The sequence below is a fragment of the Corvus cornix genome, chromosome 4A, assembly GCF_000738735.6.
Source record: "Corvus cornix cornix isolate S_Up_H32 chromosome 4A, ASM73873v5, whole genome shotgun sequence".
NCBI lineage: Eukaryota > Metazoa > Chordata > Aves > Passeriformes > Corvidae > Corvus > Corvus cornix.
The window spans coordinates 9,709,188-9,735,413 of NC_047058.1; the positions used below are offsets into that span (position 1 = coordinate 9,709,188).

The following is a 26,226-nucleotide window of genomic DNA, read 5'->3' on the forward strand; positions in this document are numbered from 1 at the left end:
AACTGGGAGACAAGGAATATTTATACAGCAGGAGAGGTACCTCCTCTAGGAGCAACAAACCACCACCTCCAGTATTTTTGTGTATTTCTGCCACTTGTATACATTCTAATCCCGATTCAGAGTCTGTAAGGATGCTTATTTCCTTCCCCTCCAAGAACCATAGAAGACTTAGCAAAAAACCCAAAACAATAAAAATTCAGGAATGGAAGCCACTTAGAAAACTCAAGGGATTTTAATGACTGAATGAATAAGGAACTACTTATTATATTTAAGTAGCAAACAAGTATTTTGCTATCAGAGCACAAGCTAAAGAATTTAAAGAAGCCATAAACATTAGTAAGCCCAACATACAGAACTTGGAGTAAGAAGGCATTTTACGCACAAGAGTTTATCAACACAAAACTGTTTAATATTTATTAAATGACACAAAATACCTAGATAACAGACTCACTCTCTGAAAGGACATGTATTTACATTATTTACCAACTTAAGAAAGACTCTCTGTACCCATATCAGACTTATGAAACATAAAAAAGGTTTTGCTGCTTTTTGCATCGAAGGATGCAATGGTGATACATGCCCTGTTTGCAAGTCTGCATAAACGATAAGTTTTTGATGCTGTGAAAAAGCACAATTTCATATTCTGGTAGCTGAGGGAAGAGGCTTCTGGAAAGTAACAGGGTTAATTTTTTCCCCCCAACTCCAGACACACTCTCAAGACTGTTATACAAAAAGTATATTACATTTTTGAATGCTGCTGTACTCTTACAATTTTAGTGTAACGTTTCAAAGAAAATGTTCTTCCTACTATATGAGAGCACTAAAAAAAAAAAGTGGTATTTGAACTTTTTTTTAGATGCACTTTTTTTTTTGTTTTAAAAGAAAACATTAGGGCAAATGATATGTCTAGGGAAAAATGAAAGGCCAACAGAAAAAAAAAAAAAAAAAAGCTGAGACCAAAATATGAAGAACAGCTAAAGCAACTTAACAATTTGCTAGGGTTTGTTTTTTTTTTTTTATTAACTATTTACTTTGGCACCTTTGTGTAAACTATAGAACAAAACAACGTTTACAACACATTTGCAATTACAGCATTTAAACAAAATGGTCACTTTTGAAACCAGCCAAGACAAAAAAATAGTCCATTTATGGGTATAAAGATTAAAAACCCTAAAATATATATTTCTAAGAATAAACTGCAATTTCTTATGAACAAGGTGCTATAAACTGCATGCAAGAGTCAAGATTAAAAATGTGTGGCCAAACAGACAAGCTGTGTTCTAGCCAGATGAGTTGTGGTCCAAGCCCACTTCAGTTTTTTCTTACAGAGATATATATGGCTCAATAAGCAGGCACATGATCCCAGCAAGAATTTGCGGAGTTGTACGACGACAAATCTTGGCTGCAGCTTTGTCATTAACCAGGAATGAGCGAGACCTTAGCAGAAGAGATGAACAAGTTCTTGGGGAAAACCCATGAAGCTACAAGGAGAAGCCTTCTCCCCTCCCCTTGCTCACCCCTCTCCTGGCCTAGCCAGGGTTCTCAAAGTCCATTCTTTGGGTTGCTTTAACTAGATTGCGCTTAGGGTCTGCCTCAGATTGTGAATTCTGATCAGATTTGAGGACATTTTCTGTATAATTTTCTGCATTTAAGTTACTGAAATAGACAGGATAAAAATGAAATAAACCTACAGACCTTTGCAATTCATTTGACTGAATGTGACACTTGTGTAAAGAGGGAGGGTTTTGCCACAACAGGTGTTCACACATGTAGTGGTGTTAGATTTATATGCTACAACAGACTGAATGGAACCAGCTCAATATATCATCTCCTGTCTCCCAAAGAGTTAAGTCTTATGCTTCTTCTCCAATTCTCTTTAAAAGGAATCTTTTATTGGCTGAAGATACAAAACACATACAAGAAAAAGGAACACTGAATGCAAAACACAGAAGTCTTTTGTTTTTTTATGGTGGGGGGCATTCTTTCCTCCCCAGTAAATCTCTATTTGAACTAATACTTGAAGATTTGCAGGAGGAGTCTTCAAGGTTCTCACCACATAACTCTACTGTCAGTATTTGTCTCACAGAGGCAGGGGTGGCCCTGGATGTCTACCAGTGGTTATGCTGCAATAGTGTCAAGGGGCAAGGTGGATTTTCTGCAGATCACAAAGAGCTGTATGACAGTTAGTTGAGGATGACTGCAAATAATTTAGCAGGGAAAAAAACCACCCACATTTGCTTCATGTGTCAGCTGAGAACTGCATACAAAAGAGCTTGAGAGAAAACACGGCTGGAGCATATATGGAATTAAACAGTAGATTAAAAAAAGCACTAAGATGGGATGTATCAGATAGAAAACACACACACACTCTCACACATGCGCACCCCTGAATGAGGGATCACAGTGATAGAAGTTATAGGTCATAGAGAGCTAAGTTACACTGCCATTAAACAAAAGTAACATCTTGCTTTCAAGAGATATCTGGTATTCCCCAGGACTATCAGTGCCTGAAAGAGGATGAGGTTTTTCATTGTGCTCTGCAACACAGCTGATCGTAGGTCTAAAGCCTGGCTGGGTAAGGAAGAACTGGTACGTGGAGGAGTTCCTTTTCTGCTGACACCTTTTTTTTCCCATATATTCCTGGCACATGCTGCTATAAGCAATAAAAAATGTATTTTGTTGAAACAAAGCTCTACATTCAAGTGACTTACTCTCCCATGTCTTATAAAGATGCAAAGAATGCTCTCTGGTCATCTAAGAAAATATATTTTAGATGCCTTGTAGCAATACTTAACTTACTATATGAGAGGTAGGCTTCTGGGTTCTAGGAGGCCTGCTAGGCTCTAGGGCTGAGTTCTTAAAGCTTTAAGTTAAAGCAATCCAAAGCAGGGCAGTCTTAGAAGAACTGCCCTGTCTAAACCTTGAGGTTAGTTCAAGTTTAGAATGTTGCAAAGCAAAACAAGTATTAAAATCCATTTGCAATTTTTGTTCTTACAGCTTTACCACAAAAACAGTGTGGCTTTTCATCTGTAAATAGATTCTCTTTATTCTAGAGTATTGCTGCCAAGAGGTGAAGGCCTCCTACCCATGACTAGTAAAAACTGTCACTTCTTCCATTATGGCTGTTTTATGCTTAAAATTCCCAAAGGTGAACACCAAGTCTCACAGGCAAGCCATATAAATCTAATCTGAACTTGTTTTGTTGTAGCAGTTATTTAAGAATGGTGTTTGTATATACAGTATACATGCCCACACTGCAAACTTTGTACATCATTTTATACTGGTACCATTTTGTCTTAATTGCAACCAAGAATATTTTCCATTAGATCAGCAATAAGCATAGCTTGGCTTATTCCCCATTTCCCCCCTCAAGAGAAAAAAATCCAAGTGTGGGCATCAACCAAACCAATGGTATGTATAACTGAAATGCATTCTGTACAGTAAATTAAAAGTTTGCATGCAGTTTAAGCATTTTAAAGGCTATTTTCTTATATTAATTAACCTTCTGTTTCCATTTAAAGATATGAAAGATATCTGTCATATATCAAGTGACTCCTCTTCAGACCCAGAGACAAATGGAATCAGAAAGACCAGGTACTTTCTTTCAGCTTTCTGCACATCTTACTAAATAACATGCAAAGAGTTCAACAGCATTCTTCTTAAAATGTAAATAGTACTCTTTAAATGGGCATGTTAACCACTGAAAGAAGTCCACTCTACTATACTTTTCCATTACACTGCTTTCATTCAATCATCGGTAGTATAAAAAGTCAATTAACGGGATCAACAGGCTAGTTTATCCACTGGCAACTGTGTAGGACACCAAGTGTGCAGTAAAACAAAGGCCAACATATGTTTATGCAATATAGTTGTACTGATTCGGGTTTTCTTTATCTCTTTCCATGTAGTCCCTGTCAATTAAGGATTCTATTCTCTTCTTAAGGTCAGCAGGCTGCAAAATAAAGCACATGTCAGCATTATTACTTTGCAGTCAATGCTTCTTGGTTCTTTCTTTCCAGTTGAGCCAAATATCTATATTGTTCAAGATGGCTGAGGAAACAGAATTCCCAGTTTAAAAAAAATCCTTTAAAGTATCAGAGCTTCTAAAGTCTGCAATGTATAACTGATGGAAGAGAGAGTTACAAATCTGGCTCATCACCTGCAGCTAAACAGACTTTTTACAAAAAGGAAAGATATTTGCTGTTGTTTGAACTGAACTCTAAAGAAGTGCAGTTTGTGCATCACATACCAAAGTGTTTCTATTTCTGACATTTAGCCAGTAAAAGATGGTTTCATTTCCTCTTGAAGCAAATGAGTTTTGCAACAGTTTGGGTGCCCTGTGATTTTGCTGGGTGAAGAACTTTATAAAAATGCCTCATGATAACGGGTGAGGAAAATTATTTAAATAATCTGCTATAATCTTACAAAGCCCAACTGCAGTTTATGCAATACTTACAGGCGGGCAGGCACTCAATGTGGTAATACAATGGAATGAGATAGAAGGACCTTTTATTTTACATTTCCATTGATAGAAAGCACCACATATTTGAATTCCAACAATGCACCGCTGTCTGTTTGAAAACCCATTTCCATTTGTACACAATGAGCCAGTGTGGTGGCCGATTGGCCTGTGGCACAAGGGACAGAGAGAGCTCTTGGTAAGACAGTCTCTGGTGCTAAAGACTTACCAGTCAGGGTTAGGGTGACCAGAAAGGCTTCTCTCAAGATGCTTGTTCTGTTATGTTAATCTACTCCGTTTAGCTCCCCCGGTTGGCTGTCAGCCTCGTCACTCCCCCAGAGCTTCCCCATTGGTCCCCATTCCCTAGTCCTGCCTTTTCCCCACTCCTGGATAAAACCTAGAGTTTGCCATTGTTCTCACCTTTGCCTCTGTAACCTTCCACAGTGTAGAAGCAATAAATGCTCTTGTTGGAATACACGCAAAGACCCTTCTCATCTCTTTGTCACCAACTTTATACTGAAGCCAGCCGTGCATTTGTGCATGCACAAATGTGAGCCACAAAGCCGGACAGAGACAGTAATAAGCCAGTCATTTTATATTGCAACTGTGGGCTTCTTCAGCTTTGAGACATTCACCAATATTTTATTTTTATTCCTATTTGTGTGTGTATATATATTAACCAGTATAATCCATCTAGAAAAACCACTGTACTTCAGAAGTATCAACCAAGTTCAGATTGTAACAAAGAATTGGTTTTGAGATTTGAAGCATTTTCTCCTTTGCCCAAGAATGCCTTGCCAGAACACTGCAAACAGTGGAACAGCAGCATACAAGGAGAGCCAGCTGCTCCCTTACTGCTAACAAACTCCAGGGCTGAAATCCTTTGGAAATAGGTTTCAGTAACAACTGGCACTTTATAAATTCCTGAAAGTGAGTATTTGCCCTTTCTAATACCAAAAAGATGCATATTTTAGACAGAAGCGCTGTTTAACTGAGGGCAGGCCAGGGAAGATAAAAAGAACTAATAAAGTTTTAGAAGTAGAAGAATCAGTACGCCACCTTGACTGGGAACTTCAGCTGGTTGTAGACCTCTGACACAAGCAGGTTATGACTCAGCGTCTTGCGCATCTTCATGATCCGCACAATGGCAGCGTCGATCTGGTACTGCCGGTCCTGGAATACTCTCTCTGTAGTGCTTGCCTGCTCCTCCACCTGAAGGATCCATTCAGAAAAGTTTTAATGAGAATACCAGCACTGTCAAAACAATTCTTTCTATCTCTATAACAATTCTCAGTGTAAGACAGTGAAATGCCTGTTGTCAAATATCTGACATAAACCCTTTACAAATACGAAGGCTGATTGTCTATTAAAAAACCCACTCGTACAAAGAATTAAAACCTTTGCACCGATTTTACATTGGATGGCTGTCAGAGAAACAAGTCCACAGTGAGTTTTCCATGTTCACAGTCAGTAAAGCTCCATGGAATGATAAAGGACGAAAAGAGCATTTCATAATTGGAACTTCTCTTAACCTTATAGAGAAATCCAGCATCACTGGTGTCTTAGTACAGAGACACACATTTAAATCACCACTGTTAGGTATGTGCTGTCATCCAAATTACACATGTAACTCTGACAGAGATACCACTATGTACATGACAACCAGGAGGAAAAAAGCTTGTAAAAGGGCAGGCAACAAGGTTCTTAACCCAAGGATCTAAACCCCAGAGGATTAAAAAAAATATACCGTTTCTTTCATCTGAATTTGGTTGATTTTTATCCTGAAGAGCTTATGTCTGAAATCATCATTACATGTGAATTTATCACCATCTTCCACATCTTTGCCTTTGGGGCTTTTAGTCAGTACTCTAGCTTTGCCACAAGCCAGAGATTGAAGTGTCCTTCTCAGCTCTCCATCCTCTAAAGCAGAAACAAGTTGTTTAGGTTTTTTTCAGTAAGAACACTTGGAAGTACTCATTTGTTTTTGATACCAACCTATCCCAGTGGCTTGCTTTATCTCCTCTAAACTGAACTCCTCTCCTTCATTAAACATGAGCAGCACCAGTGTCTGGAACAAGGAGACCTGAAGTTCTTTTTTGCCCTGTAACACGGGAAATAAACAGACATCACCAGGCTGTTTTTTCTGGGGGGGAAAGGGATGAGGGGAACATGAGAAACAACTCACTCTTGCATGTCAATTATTTCAGTAACAGGATATTATTTTATAGTATCTTGAGAATATGAAAGAAGTTACTGGTCCCTTGTGTTTACTATGAAATGCAGCACAAGCTTGAGGCCACAAAGCTGGACTATTTTATCCAGTGACAAACCTCACCCAAGACATGCATCAGATTACTCCAGACAAGTCTCAAACCACTTAAAATTACAGTTTGGAAGACCTTTAAATCAAAATCTTACACAAACATTAGTTTAAGGAACACAGCATAAAGAACCATAGAATCTTTGAAACAATCAAGTTTGATAATAGTTGTTTTACCATTAACATTTTTCTGAAAATTGAAGTGGTAAGCATTCCTATTTAATGAGAAAATTTTGTGAAGAAATGGTGAAGGGGAATAACTGGAAACCCTTTTAAAACAATTGCGTTCTTGTACAATCCAGAATTTTTCTTTATTTCAGTAGTGAAAAGCTTACTGTAAAGATGCTTGATGCTATCAGATGAAGTAAGGCCATTGAAGAAACATGGCTCCTTTTTTTTCCTCCCCACTATAAAAATGAGGGCCATTTTTAATCTGGAGGTAAACCCACTGGATATTTTCCCCAACAGGCTTTTCTTTCCCCACCAATACAGAAACTGGGTGCATGTTCTTAGACATTAACACATCTGTTTCAGAAACTACCAACTCTGGAAAAGATAGCAGGAGATCAAAAGTAATTGCAAAAACAGTGTTAAGTTTTCTATCACAGCACAAAAAAGCTTCCCCATATATCCCTAAGGTACAACCCAGACTTGGAATTGACAAAACAACAGGAGTAATAGAAACAATAGACTCACCTCTTTAAATTCTGCTTTTAGTACACAGTGTCCTAGTGTTGACTGCCACTGAAGTTTCCTACCACTGTGCTTTCCTAAATAAAAGGTCTTGAAAATCTCCTGCAGTTTTACCATCTAAAGGAAGAAAAATTCCAAAACACTAAAACACAATTTCAACTTTAAAAGCATCCTTCCCTCCTCCACAATCAATTAAGCCTTAAATCAAGGCTTAGAATGATAAAAGGATTGCAAGAAAACAAATTTCATTTAAAAAAAGATAGTTCTGCATTTCTTTCCCTATGCATATTGAAAACCAAGTGTCAGTGGATCCCAAGATGCATTTCTGATAGGCCAATACTTGTATAACCCATGATGTTCATTACCTCTGGGGGCAGGTGGACCTCCATAGGCACGTAGGTTGGCCAATAACCCATAGTCAGAATATTCACTGTTAGTTCAATGTTGCCAGGGACATTCTGATTTTGCATATACTGCAAAGAGAAACAAAATAAATTAAAATAGAGCTATGTTTATTATACATATTTCAGGTAGAACTGAAAAGTTAGAACAGGCATTGTGAGAGCTGAGAAGACAAGTGACCACAAGATGTGTTTGTTGTATAAACTGCAAGTTACATGAAAGAAAATTAAGGAAAGAAAAAGCACTTTTCTGAAGTTCAAAAGGCACTGCCATACAGGAAGAAAACAGCAAAAGTAGTGTTTTAGCAGGCTGAGGTGAAGATCTAATTAAGTGTGAATGGAGGAAAGAATGTTAAAAATTGTTTATAATCAAAACATTACAAAATCATCAGAACTAAATGTGCAAAAACTTCCAAGCCAGGCATCAGAATATAGTGGTGTTAAAAATGTCTTAGAGCTGGTGTTAAAATGTTTTGTAAGTTTAGAATTCTCTTATTGCTGTGGGTGATGTTTTGTTTGTTTGAAGAAGCTTGTCTCAGTTTTTCTGCAGTGTTGCTCAGGAAAAACCTTTAATAAATTTAGTAAAATTTTCAAAAGCACAGACAGGACAGACAGCAGACTTTCCCTCAGTACCTGTTTGAATTGTATCATTATGTCTTTTGAAAGCTCCATATCTTTAAACATTCCTTCAAGTTTGCTGGTGAAAGCAGCTCCACATTCTATAAAATAAAAAATGTAAGTATTAGAAGTTTATGTGTTTATTTTCAACATCTCAGAGTAGTTATTCTAAGTGTCAGAATGTACTTTTACGCAAGACCTTTTTCAGCAGATTTTCTTACATAAAGACCTGGCTTCTAATTAAGGTACAGAATAAGGTTATAAACAAGAAAGAGGAAAATGTTTTAATGTGGTAGCTATTTCGCAACCCAGTTGTTTTTCCATGTGGACCTGACTGTTCATCTGTTGACTGTGGTGGCCACCGGTCACTCAGATGACAATTCTAATCCCTATCAGCTGCCTTACAAACTGTGTCCTGATGGCAGAAAAGAGGTCAAACTCTAAAAACCTTACCCTTGCCACCCAAAGGCTACATCCAATGAAACAATGAAGACCAGACTAGAGAACCACTAGCTGACAGTGAGTAACAAGTGGAAGTCATCCTTAAGTTCTCTGAGCACATCCCTGATTTACTCAGTGGGGAACCTCAACTCTATCCTACAGACCAAGATATACTTTAAGTTCCTGTGTTTTTGCCTTTCCTGTTATAATTACAAAACTAAAAGCAAAGGAATCTCCTCAAAAACCACCAGTCATTCAGGACTTGCACAGAGGCTTTTGCCCTCATGGAAAGGGGAAATATCAACAGCACTTCTGTGAAGGCCTGTTAAAACAACTACTTTTAAAAGAAAGCTGATAGATTGAAATGATAGATAGGCCGACAGATATTTACTTACCATGTTTGAGTTTGGAAAGCATAGATTTTTCAGCATCTACTGATGCACTCTTCCCAACTAATAGTCTCTTTGCTAGATCTTTTTTATAAAAGGCCTCAAAGACATCTTTTCCTGTAAGAGATGAGATTTGAAAGTGATCACAAAGCACTGTTGGTTTTAAACAAACATTACCAACAAGAGGCCCAATTCAAAGCTCAGGAAAGCAAAAAGGGCCTTCATATGAAGATTTCCACAGGTTTCGTTATTTGCAATTTGACAGGCAAAGTAGTTAAACAGCACTACACCAACAAACCACATCCACAGAGAACAAACACCTGAAAATGTAGCCAGACTGCAAAAATAATTTCAAAGTACCTTTATGTTACTGGTTAAACAACTCCACAAAAAACCCCCCAATACTTACCATATATGAATCTAAATATGATCATAATTTTATCCAGCATTTTTTCAAGTTCTTCATCAGTAGCTTCTTTGTTGCCTGCACGAAGCTTTGAATCTACATATTTAGCTAAAAGAGCGATGAAGAATGAAGTTTAGCACATGCTTACTATCACAGTGAAACAAAAATTTCTAAATCTAATATTATGAAATCTTGAAAATGTAAAAGATCCTGAAATCACTTTCTATCAACCTTGTAACAGCTACCTTGATACATTTTCATAAGGCTATGAAGTTATAAAAATATTATAGCCTAGCATCCTTTTTTGGATAAGCAATGACTGCATCTTAATTATCATATACAATGTTAAAAACATTTTGCCTATAAAAAAAAATCTTGGTTTATGTTGTGATCTCAAAGTAAAAAGTCACTGCTGTTGCAGACTGACATGGCTGTAATAGAAGCAAAAAGATAAGAAAAATACGTAAATCAGTTACTTAAATGTGTTGACTATACTGCTGAATTTCTCTAGCAGATCACTATTTTGTTTTAATTTCTAGTTTCAATCAAACTAGATTGTTTGTTTTCATTTCAGATGGTCTGGTAAGCACATTACCGTTAGGGAATTAATGCAAAAAAAGGAGGGCAGACACTCCACAAGCCTAACAGCACAACCAATTGCAAACCAGGTAGTATTCACTGCGTGGGGAAATGGTTCAAAAGTGCAGAGTACCAGGCATGTAATGCACAAATCTGTAAATAATGTTCTTTGCAAACCAGAAACTATCCACACCATAGAGGTTCAGTGCATCCTCAGCTCTCTTCACTTTCACATATTAAACCATAGATATCTCTGTATAACCCCAACAGCTCTGTGCATATGTGCTGGTGGCAGAGTTATGGAAGCTTCTGAAAAAATCGAATTATTAGCAGTATTCTCATGTGTAGACACCAGCCAATTGCTGGAATGCCCATACTCTGATGTTCTGCACTTTCCTATAGCCTAGCCAGTAAAGTGATGAACAGTTTGCTTTTAATGTTTGATGTTACCCTCCCAAACGATTCCCTTGCATCAGGCGGCACAGCAGATCCGCAGTTTGATGTGCACTGTGCACATACTAACACACAATCCCAGCATATCCCATCTATAAGTGCATCAGCAACTCAGCACCCAAATTCTCACATGAAAGAAATTGAAGAAAAATACCTATGAGTTCAGCTGGCTTATTTGGTCTTTTGTTAATGAATGTTTCAAAGGCTTCTTTCATGGCATTTACAAACTTCTCATTCTTGAGAAAGCAAACATCAATAATATGGTCAACTTTGTCTTTAAAATCAAGAAGTTCTTGGACCATGGTTTTGTCTTTTTCAGGATTAATCACTATGGTGCTACCAAATGCCTGCAAAATAAAACATATCTTACAATTAGCCTGAATAATTAATTTAAATGACAAGACTTGTAAAACCTTAAGTTACCTTTGTAATGTGTTGTTTCTGGCACTCACATTAGTTCCACTAATAACAAAAGTATTCCTGTATTATGTATTCCTGTATTATGAAGTATTTACTATATAATCATCCCTAGGCCTTGCATATTGATTCAAAACCTACTGATGAAAAAGTGAACAGATTCAGAACTTCTGTCTAAAGAAACAGAGTTTTGCACGACAAAATTAACACACCCTTTTCAATCATCTATATCCTCAGGTTTTACACAGGTAATGTTCTCACTAAACTCAGTTTTATTTAACAGTACTCCTGTGCCATTCCAAAGCCTTCTTTCACAACAACCATATTTTCTGTGACATTTTCACCAAGAAATAAAATGAATCATCCTAACTGATATTCAAGTGCTTTTTGAACTTCAACTGGTTGGTAACTTAAACGACCACTCATTCTCACAGGAAATTTTATCAGAAAGAAGACAAACATTCTGCCTTTACTAAAATAACTACTGAAGAAATATAGTTGTCCCCCTAACTAACTATAAGCAAGATTATAAATTCCAAATTTATTTGGAGTTCAGTAATTCAACTGAATATTCAATGTTTTCTTCAACAGGGCTAGAACAGTTACTATACCTTTCCTGGGATGTTTCAAAAGCTATTAAATACATGTTTATAAGCAAGTATCTTCAATTTTTAGAAAAATGCAATAGGTTACAGAGATGACTCAAGTATCTGTGTATAAACCCCACTGATACAACAGTGGTATCTGTTCCAGAGCTCTACGAACATTACCTTTATGTATTCAATCCAGTGCTGCAAGAGAACCTGTACTCCACCTCTCACACGGCTGAATAACTGATATAGAAGAGACAGGTCTTGAATTCGGTTTTCATCAAGAAGGTGATTTAAACCTGAAAATGTGAGAATTTCAATAGAAATGAAAACCAGAGTAACCCAAAGAAAGCACAGCTTACTAATACAGTAAGACGCCTCTTCAAAACAAGTATTTTTTAATCAAACTATTAGTGGTGCTATTTTTTGTTGTTTTTTTAATTTTAAGGTGCCTAATTTAACAGTGAAACACAAAATATCTGCCTGAACTGGCTGAAACCTTAAAAATCTTACTATTGCACATGATTTTATTGCACTCAGGCTACATGTACTTTACATAACAACCGTATCACAACATCTTTGCTTACTTCTGCTTTACTATTCCCTGAAGATTTGAAAAGTTTACATTGTACTGATCTGTAAGAAAAGTTCCTTGGCAAGACAGCTCTGACTCTCAATTCCAGCTGTAAAATAAAATTTACAGATGCTTGAAGGCAAGCAGCTTCAAGAAATATCTTCACCATCACTTTTTAACTTTCTGGAGAAGGCCTGATGCTCTACAACAAGGTTCTAAGAAAGTGGATGGGTAAAGTCTGATACTCCCCTCAAGGAAGAGTTTGTTACAGATGTGCAGGAAGATGCTCACATACCTGTTTCATTCAGAATCAGGCTATTAAGGACTTGATTGCTGTATTATTAAACTCTTGCTGCACCCGTTTCTATTTCCAGATTATCTCTCAGATCAACAGAAGGTTACTTGACCCCACAGAGACCATTGTAGAACTGAGGCAATGTATTGCATAGCTCAAATTACACCACATTTTAAAAACAAGCTGCTTTTTGTTAGCAGCAAGTACTCAGTATCTCCCTTTTCTGTTACAGCAATAATTCAAAGGCTACTCCTTTCTTTACCTCCAAGTCTTCAAAATGTCACTTAACATACTGAACTTGAGCCCCCTGTTCTAATTTTCCTTTTGCTTTGCTGTGTATCAGAAGACAGCACAGTGTCCCCTTATCTCCAACAAGGAGAATAGTCAGTGCTATTTTGGGAACTGAGGAGCAAAGGGAGTTAAAGAATGATGTAGCTTGTCCTCCCCCAGCACCCAAATCCATCGCTTTCTTTCAGCACAGGAACTGAAAGCCCCGAAGCAGTAATTAGAAACACTTCTATAAAGAAGAAAGATTACCTTTCTGAAGAATGGCTGTTAAATGTTCACCTAGAAGTTGCTTTTCTACAGTAGCAATTAGTGGCTTCCTACAGAAGAAATGTTTAGAATTATTTTCCTTTTTCCATTACTGACAGTTTTAAATCCTTCTTTTGTGATTATGTTAATTACATTATCATTGGGAGTGCTCTAATTATCTGTGGCCAAGGACCTAAAATGATTAGACACATATTTATCCTTTTTCTCCCCAGTAAACAATCTTTTTTTTTTCTGCTTGCTGACTGACGATTTTAATTCACACAATAAGCCTGTTGTACATGACCTGTAGGCAGCTGGACAATTATTCCATCAGTGAAGAAGTTGGGGAGAATTCATCAAGTAATATGCCTAATCCTGTGCTGTGGGAGGGCATTTATGTCTTGGGAAACAAAACAAGGAAAAATGAAAACAGACCTCAAGTCAAGAGGTATTAAAACAAAATAGAGAATTGGTCCCTAATGCTGGCATGGAAGAAGGAAGCCACTAAACAAGCTAAACACTTAACAGCTGAGAGACGAAGGAAATCAAAACGTATGACAGTAGCAGTAGAACACCTCTCTCTCAGAAAGGTCTTGATATTAGTGACCTACATTTTCTCTCAGACCCAACAGCTGTAGCTTTATGTTAGAAGACCTCCACCTGACTGTGTTGGAAGAAATCCTGCCTCAAAGTAGAAAAGATTGAAGAATGACATTATTCAATAATTTCCCAGACTCCACATGCAAATATTTTTTGTAAATATTCAGAATATTTAGCTTTAGAATTTTCTATGCCGAGTCCTATCTTTTTCAGGTAGGACAACACTTGATTAATTACATTTCAGCAGGAAAGAGACATCTGGGCTGGGAGTGGCAGCCTATTTTTCTTCAAGCAAATACTTAACAACATTTATGCCAAAATAACTAGTGATTTAAAAGAAAAGGCTATTAGCTGTGTGAGCCAAGACAATGCTTCATTGTAAACATGGAACCGTGGGAAGTGAAAAGCATTTGATGGTCAGTCAGTAACAGAAATAAATTGCAGCTACTTAAATGGCCCTCAACAGAAGAGGGCCCGAACAGCTCATACCACCAGGCGAAGAGAGATTACACTTACTGTGTGCTCTGATCTAAGTAAGTGATTATTCTGTCTGCTTCTTCTTCCAAGCGCTTGTTGACATGGTGAAGATATTCTGGAACCTGAAAATGCCAGAGTAGTTTTGTATGTTAAAAAACAACAAGAAGAGAAAAAGAGACACAATACTGGTCTGACAGAAGTAGCAGCTCCAGTTTTAAGCAGAAATCATTAGCACTGTGACTGAAGGCAACTGCACGTGCATTTCCTTTTTCAGAATACTATAAAACAAAGGTCACATTATTGCCTTATACACTAAGGCAGCAGAATATTTCTACTCCCTGACACATGCTTTGACATTAGGCACAACAAATACTGTTAAACATCTGAAATACCTCTCGTTCCTGCATAAGCCTCTGTCCCTCTGCTGCATACAGGCGATTAGTCTCTTCCAAGAATCTATGTTCGAAAGAGTCCTGATAAATCTGGGGAAACAACATGACAGCAATCCAGGGTAAAGCTTACTGAGCACTAAATAAGAATTTGAGCTATTTAGTGGTTTAAAGGTGAAACAAGTTTACTCACCTGCAAGTCAGAAAGCATGCTCAGAAGGCTTCGCAGTAAACTCCTGTCAATAGCCTCACCATTTCTTTCCCTCTCGATCAGCAGAAGAATGCCATCAATAGTTTTGTTCTGAACCTTCTGATCACTGATTATATGAGTTCTGAACAATTCTAGCCCCATATCCCTAAAAAGAAAACAAAGACTGCTCAATAAACTGTTTAAGAATAAATCCCAGACATATCTTATTACAACATGATCTAGATCTAATAAAGAGGCCAATACTAGCATTCTTCCAATTCCTCATTCCTCTGCCTCCACATCACTCAAGCTGAACAAATAGATGAACACTGAAATAAACCATGACACTGCACCAACATGAAGCTACAGATTTTAAACACCAATGCAGGTATATTTTCCTAAATAACCACGTAACTTTCGCAACATCTTTATTTTTCAGTTGGTCGACAGGATGTTGGAACACCAACCTTCATGAGAAAAGAAAAATACCATCCTGGGTTCCAATTCCATGGTTATGGTGTTGGACAATATTTCTATTTTGTCCATCACTTACTAATCTCTAATTCTTAGGCACGGCTTAGAAGAACTCAGTGATGTGAACGACAAGGATCTCTGCTTTGACTGTCCCAGTTAAAACCTTCCATGAATTTGAAACTATGGGTATGGTCACTCTTAGGAAAAGTCAGGCCCTCCATCAATCTCTGGCAAAGTAATTCAGGTACCAAAGAACAGTAGGGCATATACTAATTATTAATACAAGGAGCAGAAGTTGAAGTCCAAAAAAGCATATCTTGCTTTTAAGTAATTCTTTCCTTCAAAGTACTTACAGAACTTGAAATACTGTGCATGCTAAGGCAGTAACTGGGCACCCCAAACCCTTGCACTTCAGTTGCTGACCAGGCCCCTTCCTTTAACTGTGCAAACTGGAGGCTGATATCTACTTCACTGAAATTTGAGATCACAGCTATTCTAGAACAATCCTATAACTTATGGCAAATAAATTGTAAGTCTCCCTTTGCAAAAAGCATTTGTGCATTCACCGTGTAATTTACAGGTCACTAGGAAGTTTATATTAAAAAAATCCACCTGAAAATCAGCAAGGTACAAGCAATAGTTTGAAATGCACCCCCAAATAATTTAATTCTTTGTGCCCTTACCAAATAGATGGCAGCATTGAATTCTGAAGTACGTAAGTTCGATCCAAGAACAAAAAGATACTTCTAATCATAATCTGTCACGAGAAGGAATAAAACAGCCACAATCATTTTACTCTTAAAACTGAAGAGCAACACCAACTATGCTCAACAACAACAAGAAATCCCACCAATGGGTTTCAGGCAGTGCTTTCTTGGACACCGCTGATTTATTTAACATCTTCTGCCAATCCCTGCAAGGTGATCAATGTGACACTTTGCATATTTCTGTGTAACAGAACAGCTCCTTTAATAAAGGAGAAAGGCTTGCATAAAACTGACAATGAGGAGTTAGGGGTGTGTGTGTGTCCAAGATCAGACCCATATGCTAAGAAACACACTACTGGCAAGTATTCATTTCTAACAAACCAGATACAGCTGTATATCACAAAGAAACCTCACATAAATTTAAGACGTTTCAGAAGTTTGAAAAGGAACAAAGTTAAGCAAAACAGGCTGACAAAGCAACTGGTTTTCCTTAAAAAGATAAACTTACCATTTGTCTGCAGTGATCTTGCCAACATTTGTCTATTTTCTTTAGAAAAAGGACACTATCCAATGAATCCATGAAGAAATCATTAAGAAAATCATGATTAATAGGTGGTGTAAGCAATTAAATCAACCAACTTTATTATTTTTTAAAGACACTTAACAGAGAGCACAACAAACTCAACCTACTCTCAGAATGAACCAGTTAATTTCTTGCAACACATTTATTTTTACTTTTTAATGAGGGCCTTTGTGTTAATAATGAGAAATCAAAATTATCTGAACAAATTTTAAAAAACTATCTAAATAGTTTTGAATGTTTTGTTTAATCTGCCATCCCTGGGGAATGGAACAAACGTACATATCCCCATACCTCAAAAACCAACAATACCCAATACATGTAAGAGCTCACAACTACACTGTAATTTCAGTTAACCTTAAGAAATAAACTTTGTCCTTCAAATTTATCTTTTATTCAGCTCACTGCATATCTTTTATTCAGCTCTGGAACTAATTAACATCCACTTAACAGGATCTCAGCCTGATGCAATCCCAAACTTCTGAAAATAAAACATTTTGATCCTCAGAACCTGACATGCTGCCAGACCACCATTACTTTTCCAAAAAAACCCAAAAGCTACTTGTTGGAAGACTCTTCACTTTATCTAAGCTTGGAAAGTTCAATATAAAAAACCCTGACATGATACAGTCAATAAAGGCTTTTTAAGCCTTGCTGCAAATCTAACACGAGTTTCTGTAAGATGTCAAAGTATTTTACAAATACCAGTGAAACTTTCTCAAACTTTTCAATGGTTACAGACATAAAGGAACAAGTAGTGTTCTCCTAGGTCCCACAAAGAAATTAACACAAAACCAATTACACAAATCCTAGGAATTCAGATTACCATGGCCTAATGTCATGAACTAGTCAAAGAAATCCATCACCATATACTTGCAGGTAAAACAATTTTGGCTTGTCAACAGCTAAAGAAAGGATATTCTCTGAATTGGTGAATTTGTGCTTTAATGTGGTCTTCACAGATCTGCCTCAATTGTTTGTACAAATTTGCAGAGATCTTGTAGGAGCAGAGATTTTCAACAGCCTGAAGTAAAGAGAAAGAGAAACAATAACTAAAAAATCTTGCTATATTTTTACATGTGGTTTTACAAGAAAGGGGGACATCCCCTCCCAGACAAGAATTCTGCTTCTCACAGCTTTTAACACAGTTAACTGCTCCATGAAAAACACCAGACAGACATGACTCTGCAATGGTAACAGGAGACAAAGGCAGGCTGTGCCCTGAACAGCTCACAGATTATCAATTTAGCTGGAGTGTCGATCTTTCACGTGGAACTGCAGGACTGGCATCTCTGAAACCAAAGATGGTATTTTAATATGTTCCAATATCTTCATACCTCAAAGCAGTCACTTAAGGTCTTAATTTTATTAACTGCTGTGCTCTGCAAGTCACACTGATGTTAATGGAAAAGCACTGCCAGCTTAGTTTCCTTTTGAAGACCTTTCCTCGTCCCCAAAAGTACATATATATACACGTATGTAATCTATCTTATCTATCCATCCACCAACTCCATGCCTGAATAAGTTTAATTACAATCCTGAATATTAGTAGCATGACTACATTCCAGATGTTTACAATGACAATCCCAGATTTCTAAATCTCATCAAGTATTAGAAGAATTATTGCTGTGCTCACAGTAAGAAGTGAAAAGAAGTTGAATGGGGCCACATCTTAGAGACCTATCAAGCAAACAGTCATTCTTAAGTCCATTAGTGTATCTCAAGACTTCTAAAATTCATACCCATGTCCAGAATTTGAAAGCAACTAAACAACTTTGCAGGCTGGTGAAAGACGCAGTAAGCGATTATTCTGTAAAATACCTGGAGAAGCTAGAGGAGAGGCATATATGATTTTCAATTAATGATTTGTGCTATTATTTACTTATTGGAAAAGACTTCAGTTGCTAGCATGACCAACTCTTTGGAAAAAACATAAAGGACTGGAAGGTAAAGTTTGTTCCCTAGCACCTGCAGGCAACCATGGAGGGACTGCATAGTTCAGAAGTGCACAGAGCAGATCTATGCTATTACACTGAAATTCCCCCAGAATACTTCCCAACAGTCCAAACAGAAGCAGACAGTGAGCAGTCACCACTAAAAGCACAGCAACAACCAAAATAGCTAAACAAGAGTTCCTTGGTTCATCCCAGGATATCAACAGGAACCATTCTGAGTGCAAGTGCACTACATCTAATACTGGCTCTAGCACACAAAGGAGTTAAAAAAACTCCAACCAAACACAAACCAAACCTCCATGAAAACCAAAACCCCGCAACAAAACCATCCCACACAACAATAACCACAAAAACCCCCAAACCTCCAGGAGCTTAGTGTCAGAAGTAAACAGGTATAGCAAGAGAGTGAATGTGCCAGTTAAGACCAAAACAGGTCTGAATGAAGACTGTAAGGAAAGCCAAAATTATCACCCAAGTATACATATCCTTATGTTTGGAAATAGCAACAGGTTTAACTCTCAGCCTCAACACTTAAGAAACACCAAACAAATACAATAAAGTAATAGGAAAATGTATTCTATAGTTCACTGTTCAGAGCAGATTATGGGCACTGTTCAACTCTATTCTGCTATTGTACAATCAGGTTCAGGCAGCAAACCAGGATATAACCCCATACTTGATTCAGAAGAACAAGGGGATGGAAAACACTGAGCTTGAAGAGCCTGATCAGAACTTCAGCAAATGCAATCTTCCTAGGTTTCTTAATTTCTTCCACTTTGGAGAAGCCAACTGAGAGCTGGGAAGACGAATGTTTTGGATGGAACTTGCCTGTCACCTACAGAACCACCGTTACTCTGGCTTCAACCCACCAGCCCAGGACACCAGCAGCCTCTTTCCTGGACTTCTGATCACCTCATCCCAACATTGTTACAACTGCTGTCTATCAAACAAGTACTCTTTAACCATGCTGCTCTAAATCCTTAAAAGAATTAACCTCTGCATTGTAGATGGACAAATGCACACAATTAACTTTCAGTGAAATAAAGGCACATGTATGAATATACACCTACTTTTATGGAGTGTTCATATAAAGCTGAGCTTTTACATTTGTCTATCAGAAATGCCAAAAGTGCTTAACATGTCTACTAGGATTGAGGGTTTGAACATAAAGTACAAAACTTCTGCATCTTTGTTGATGATGACATGCACAGAAATGCTTTAATTTTGTGAACTTTGCTTATTTTTAAGAGATTAACTCCCTACTACAATATTATGCTTCGCTTAATTACTAGTGCTAGACAATGCTGATTGTATCTAAAATGTATCAACATTAATACATGTAAAAACTTTAGGGCCTTCAGTTCACAAAATTATCATGTTCTGAATTAGTGAAAAACATGTTTCTGATCAGGGAATCTGTGCCCTAATGATGGTCAGAAAATCCAAAGAAGAGCCCTATTTCCTTTGTGTAACATATATATAGTTGGATGTGGTTTTCTGTTTGTTTTGATTTTTTTTTTTTTAACTACAGCATCTGGGTTTTAACCTGGGTTTGCGTAGTAAGGAAAAAGAACTGAACACAACTCTGACAAGAGAAAATCGGAACTTTCCGGAAGTACTTATATCTGATTTAAAAAAAATAGCTATATATCAGGTACCGAAGATCTAGATCTCTACTTTCAGGTACTAATGTAAGGAGAATTACTCTATGAAAGAAGCATTCAATTCTGTAGCACTTCAGCTACTCAAGGATAGGAACCATTTTGCTTGCTGAGGAGGAACAAAGCAAGTACGAAGCCTGGGTCTCGCAAAGAAATAAAGCTTCAAAATGTTTTCCCGGTGGGATTTTTCCAACACAGACAAGAGTTAAACCAAATGCAAGAAGCTTAAATCAATTTAAAAAAGAATTATCTTCTTTGGAGGTGTGCAGGAGAACTTTTGCAGACTCTTTTGTAATTCCCCTCTATGTTGGATAATGGTGTCTGCCAAGGCATATTTGGGATCAGATCCATTACCAAGCAGCTGTTCAGAAATGACATTAGTTTAGTTAGCATCTAAAAACACTAGTGGATTCCTATTACTATTTTTAAATCAAGACATTTATTTTTAGATTTACATTAAAATAACCATACTTGATTGCACTCTGTTTCACTGAGAAGTATCTAAGTAATAACAATGTTGAATCACTGAGATTTAAAACAAAAAAAGCTTATTTTTTGTTTTCTGACCACAAGCAACATTAAATTAAGCTTGTGGTAAGACAGCAGAAATTTAAGCAACACTGTTAAACAGAAGCAAGGATTTCAACAGAACTTTGTATTTTTTAACAATTTTGGATAGCCTTCAAGCATTTAATTAACAGTTATTTGCACTGTTACTCAGTCTAGAGTAAGTAATTTACAGTATCAGCCAGTACAGTTGGTTGTAATTTGCTATCACTTTCACCAAGTTTTGCAAAAATAACAATACTATCATTATTCTGACAAACTGTAAAAAAAGCAGTATTTTTAGTTAATTAATTGAACATTATAAAAGATTAAAGTGATCTTAAGAATGCCCTGGACTGAGGAGCAGCAATTTATTCTTCCTTAAATCTGTTCCCAAGCCTTGTACAAATAGGATTTTTTTTTCCCCATATACAAATGCAGCTTTTGTTGAAAAGGGGAGGGCAGGTGAAGAAGAGACACTAAAAAGAGATGGTGAGAAGGCTATATACACATACAGAGGAACCAATTAAACAACTAACCAGGTAATAGAGGCTTTAAAAGTAGAGTAAAAAGTTCAAGTGCTTCTTAATACCCAGCTAAAGCAGCACTGTTGCTATGCTGCTAAAACCACAAGTGACATTAGTAGGGAAAAGGTAAGCAGGGGGAAATCTCTCCAACACATTCAGCTGAAAAAGCAGAAGTGGAGTTTATAAAAAAAGCATTAGGAAATGCAGTTCAATCTGATCACTTCCTAAAGTATTTAAGAAAAAAAAAAAATCAGAGCTGTTGTTGGCAATAAAGTTTGATTCTCAGTTGTTAGAATAGACAGAATGCTGCAATGCCCGAAAATTACAATCAAACAAAAATAACACAATTCATCAAGGAAAAATGGTGTTCTACTTACCTATAAGAAGTCAATAAAAAGTTTCAGTTTTTAAGTGATTTGTGATACTTGGTCATGAACAGATACTTTCTTCAGAAAATAAATGACATTTTAATATAAATCATCTTTTTCTTACCTAAACACCAATATTTGAGGATTCCACATTTCTCCTTTAGCAGATAAACAACACAACCCCCTAAACAGAAAAGGGAATATAGCTCCTTGCCTTATTTAATTCTCATCAACTGCCACAAGGGAAACCATACCTTGGATTTTGTTGTGGCAAGTAAAAGAATAATATATGAGTTCAATGCTAGGTCTTGTGAAATTTTTACTCATTTTTTTAAAATGAAGAAACTATTTGGTGACAAGTTTTTCAATCACAAAAGCTGCTATCAAGCAAAATGCCATATTCTTACCACCATATCAAGAGTTTTAAGCAAAAACATCTGAGAACAAAACAAAAAAGCCCTACCCCATTGCTTTTACTTAATGCACTTACCTGATAGAGCTCTTCTAAATTGTACTTAATTGAAGTACTGTTCTGGATAGCTTCTACAGCTTCTTTCAGTTTTTGCCAGGTTTCATCTGTGTAGTTTTCAGGCAATTTGGGTTTATCTTTAAAAGAAATTATATAAAGTTTGAGAAAATATTTAGATAAAGCAGAATCTTTTACAGAAATGAAAAGAATGTAGCTTTGAGGGAAAAGAGGTATGGGTTGATGGTCCAGCTTTTAATTTATACTTACATGAAAAGAAAGCATTTGTGCAAAAGCAGTATCTTATTTACATTTGAAAGAGTAACACATTGTAGTAATTCAGCATTGCTCTTCACATACACATCACAGCACCTGTAGCCCAAAGTGTATGTGTGTTTTACAAAAATCACAATTCTGTGCCTGAGCAGCTGAAGAAGGGCTAAAACCAGCAAGAGTGATCTACACCTTCATTACAATCTTTCATTACCAGGACAGCAGAGCCAAAAGAAAGGGAACGTAAAAGGCGAAAATGATGGATTAAAAGATACACAGTTGTGTGTATCTTAGTTTTTAATTTACTGCTCATTAATTCAACTCTGTATTAACCGTTGGAAAGAACTCCTCAAGAAACACTCATGGAAAAACTGTAATTATTACACAGGCTTTATGTTCCCAAGGAAAACCTTCCAATTTTAAAGGAATACCTTTATGTCTTTCTTGGGTTTGACCAGTGGATATTTTTTAGAGTTAAGCCTCTTTTAATGTTCAAATAGCTCCAGCTTCCCAGATCTGACCATTATTTTTTCTGGCTCTTTTCTAGAGATGTCCCTGCTCTGCAGCACCTTCAACAAGACTAAAGCATTTACAACATGCTATGATATTCCCCAAGTCACATCCTCAGAATATAAGAACTATTTTAAGATTTTATATTCTCATAACTACCTAAAGTGACCATTTTTGTTCTAATAAGCACATTCCCAAATGGAGAAGAAAGGAGAAGAAAATCTGGGGAAGATGATGACACATGCACATTCATGCTATCAACAGGTGAAACTGCCCCAGAGTTTATACTCCATTAAAATTGACTTTTACACACCTAAAAGTAAAAAAAAGATTTTAAAGCTCTATGGTTTCCTTAGAAATGACTTAACAGAGAGAAGTAATTATTTTGTTCTTTCAAGCATTTCCCTACAATATTGGGAATATCCCAACATCAGCTGCATCATACGGATCTAGGGAGACAACTGACTATGGACTTGCACATTTTCACCAGCAACTCCCGAGTATGCTGCTCAGCAGTTAACACCACGGTTATGGATTTTAGGAAGTTATTTAAGTTGTAAAGGATGTTACTGCTATCACAGTAAGATAAAAACAATAATCTTAAGATTATTATTCAGTTTAGCATCTGAGAGTAAATAAAAAGCAAGGCTGTCACAATCCCAAGACATCCTTTCTAAGGAAGTGGTTCAAATACCAATTCATAAGCAATGATGATCACAGCACCATGCAATCCATGACATTTGACAGGTATTTTAAATGCGAAAAGTTAACTTCCCTTAAAGATAACAGTGCACAAGCAACTGAAGAGCAGCCTATGATGCATCATAGGTTTGTATTTTAAAATAATCAGTCAAATTAAATGATGATGCTGGGATGTGTGGAGAACATTTTTGAGAATTGGAACCTTAAAGCAAATAGTTACAGTGTGATCATGAATTCCTGCAAAACATTACAGTGCGTCAAATAATCCTAATCCTTACCTGATGCAATAACTCAACAGAACATTTGTATCAATTATGTATTTAGAAATTAATTTTAGTGTTGGTAATATCTTTTATCCCTCCCCAAACCCAAACACATAAGGAGAAAGAAACAACCCAAGAAAGCAAAGTGGACTATTTTGGAAGACAGCAAGAGGCAGGAAATAAAAAAAGCCCGTGATTTCCTCATCTTTATAGGGAAAAAATGGCAGCATTTTAGCTAAGCTTTCTGCCTACCCTATTTGTATTTTTGTTTACTAGAAAATGAAGCAGCATCACATCAGAAAAGTTTAATTTCTCTACTTTCCCTTGGTCTCTAGTAACATTACTCAAAAATTTCAAACATATGATTTGAGAGAATTTATAAAATAATGTAAACTTGTAAACTAAGAGCAAGCTAAGACAGAGAAAAGATACTACAGTTAAAAATTACAGTGAGGCTATTACAAGGAAAAATCTCTGCAAAAATCTGAAGTACCTACTTTAAAGGCAAGTGGGAAAACCAGAAAGGAAATCCACCATAATAGCCAGATAATCACCTTAGTTTCAACATTTAAAACTAAGCACAGGCAGATTATCCTATAAACAGACAACACGGATAGAGGCAAGGCATGTAAATTCAAGGCCAGTTTAAAAAAACACATTTTGTGCAAGACATATCATAAACTGGGCTAAAATATACACTAAGCCCTGAATCAGGATTACTAGAAAAGAGGTATCAAATGTTAAAAGTTTAAACAAAGGCGATTTACACAGGTAGTAAAACCTTACACCTAACATACAAATTAAGGCCTTCTCAAGAGACAGAGTGAAGGGAGTCCAAAAAATAATTCCAAGCAGCAAAGTGCAACTCAGGATGTGCACATGACCAGGCAAGCACACATCAGAAATCACTATTCCCCTTTACAAAAGTGAGGAAATGTTCACCACAGAAAAGCAATTCCTGCAAAACCTGGAGCTATTTAAAAGGAACCGGTTTTCAAGCTGAAAACAAAACACAAAGTCGAGTGTCAGCTCCCCACAGGTTGTGACAAATTATTGCCTGTTACCTTTAAAGTTCTTGATCACTAATTTCTTGGCAGAACCAGGTTTACTGTTGGCGAAACTGGAAACAGTAGAGGAGGCAGCTTTGGTCAGGCCATTTGCATGGTGCCCCACAGCCACTGACGAAATTAAAAGGCTTTTATTTTTGAGCTGTTGTTGGTGCTGCTGCTGAGAAGAGGCAGCAGGAGAGGAGGAGGAAGAAGACTCTTCAGCCATCTTCACATCGAGTCCAATAAAATCCACGGAGTCCTCAAAGCGCAGCTTCTTCTGGAGGTGATGGTTGGAGGAAGCGACCCCTGAGGAGGAGCACGAGGAAGTGGTGATGACAGAGGAAGATGACGAGGAGGTGTTTTTGGAAGGAGAAGAGGTGCAGGAGGAAATGGAATCAAATTCTTCTTTTTCGGAATTGCTGTTGTTATTTAACTTTCTCTTCTTGCAGGAGGAGCTGCTGCTAGTGTTACCATCAGTGGCAGGTCTGACCTCCTGGGCTGCAGCTGGGGGGTTGGGGGAAGAGAAACCTGTGGGAAACATGAACACACAGAAGTGAACAGGCTGAGGGGCATCAAATCCTTGTGGTGTGACAAAAAGAGGGGTAGAGTTTTAAAGTCAGTCTCTGCTGTCTCTCGGGGGGGGTCTTTCAACTCCTCCTTCTCATCAGTGGAGTCCTTCCGTATTTCCTCTCCTTCGCGTTCTTCTTTATCGGAGGAATCACTTTATCTCCTCTTCCCCTTTTCTTTATTACTTTGGTTCTTCTCGTAGTTTATCTCTGCCTTTCTGCTTTTACTCCTTTCCCAGCGGAGCGTCTCCGTTCCTGCCTCTCGCCACCCACCAGCTCCTTTCAACTCTCCTCTCCAGCAGCAGAATTCCCCACGGCTGCCCGCTCCCCCGGCTTCTTCTTGCGCTCCCCTCCTGCTCCGGCCGCCTCGTCTCCGCCGAGCAGCAGCGGGGAGGGCTGAGCGCGGCTCCCTCTCGCCTCGGCTCCAGCCCCTCGCCCCACACACCTCCCGCTCTGCCCCGCGGCCGCTCCGCTCGGGCCCCGCTCCCCCCTCTCCGCCTGTGCCCGCGCTCGCTGAGGGGGGACGGCCCGGCCGGGTTGTTATTGTCACTGCACAGCAGAGGGAGCGCAAAAATGGCGGCGCATCCGCCCGCCGTGCATGACGGGGCGCGGCGCACGGAAGCGCGGCCGGGAGGCGGTGGGACCGCCCCGGGATCCTCCCCAGGACCCGCCCCCAGCCCCGCTGGCGCTGTCGGCCCCGCCGGAACTGATCATGGCGCGGTGCCCCCCCCCGTGGCGGGAGTGCGGGGTCGGG

The 26,226-nt window shown here is 37.9% G+C and overlaps 1 protein-coding gene across 1 annotated transcript; it reads right to left on the reverse strand.

Moving 5' to 3' along the window:
• Positions 1–213: 213 nt before the first annotated feature.
• CUL4B (cullin 4B) lies at positions 214–26,075 on the reverse strand. The gene is made up of 20 exons (XM_010407679.3): positions 24,922–26,075; positions 22,134–22,249; positions 17,507–17,610; positions 16,515–16,584; positions 15,983–16,056; positions 14,829–14,991; positions 14,639–14,728; positions 14,286–14,368; positions 13,173–13,240; positions 11,947–12,065; positions 10,914–11,106; positions 9,731–9,835; positions 9,328–9,438; positions 8,507–8,592; positions 7,838–7,945; positions 7,476–7,589; positions 6,455–6,560; positions 6,207–6,379; positions 5,519–5,671; positions 214–3,952 (listed from the first exon to the last, which is right to left on the reverse strand). The coding sequence occupies exons 1-20, from the start codon at positions 25,445–25,447 to the stop codon at positions 3,857–3,859; spliced, it is 2,658 nt and encodes an 885-aa protein (XP_010405981.1). The 5' UTR covers positions 25,448–26,075; the 3' UTR covers positions 214–3,856.
• Positions 26,076–26,226: the final 151 nt, after the last annotated feature.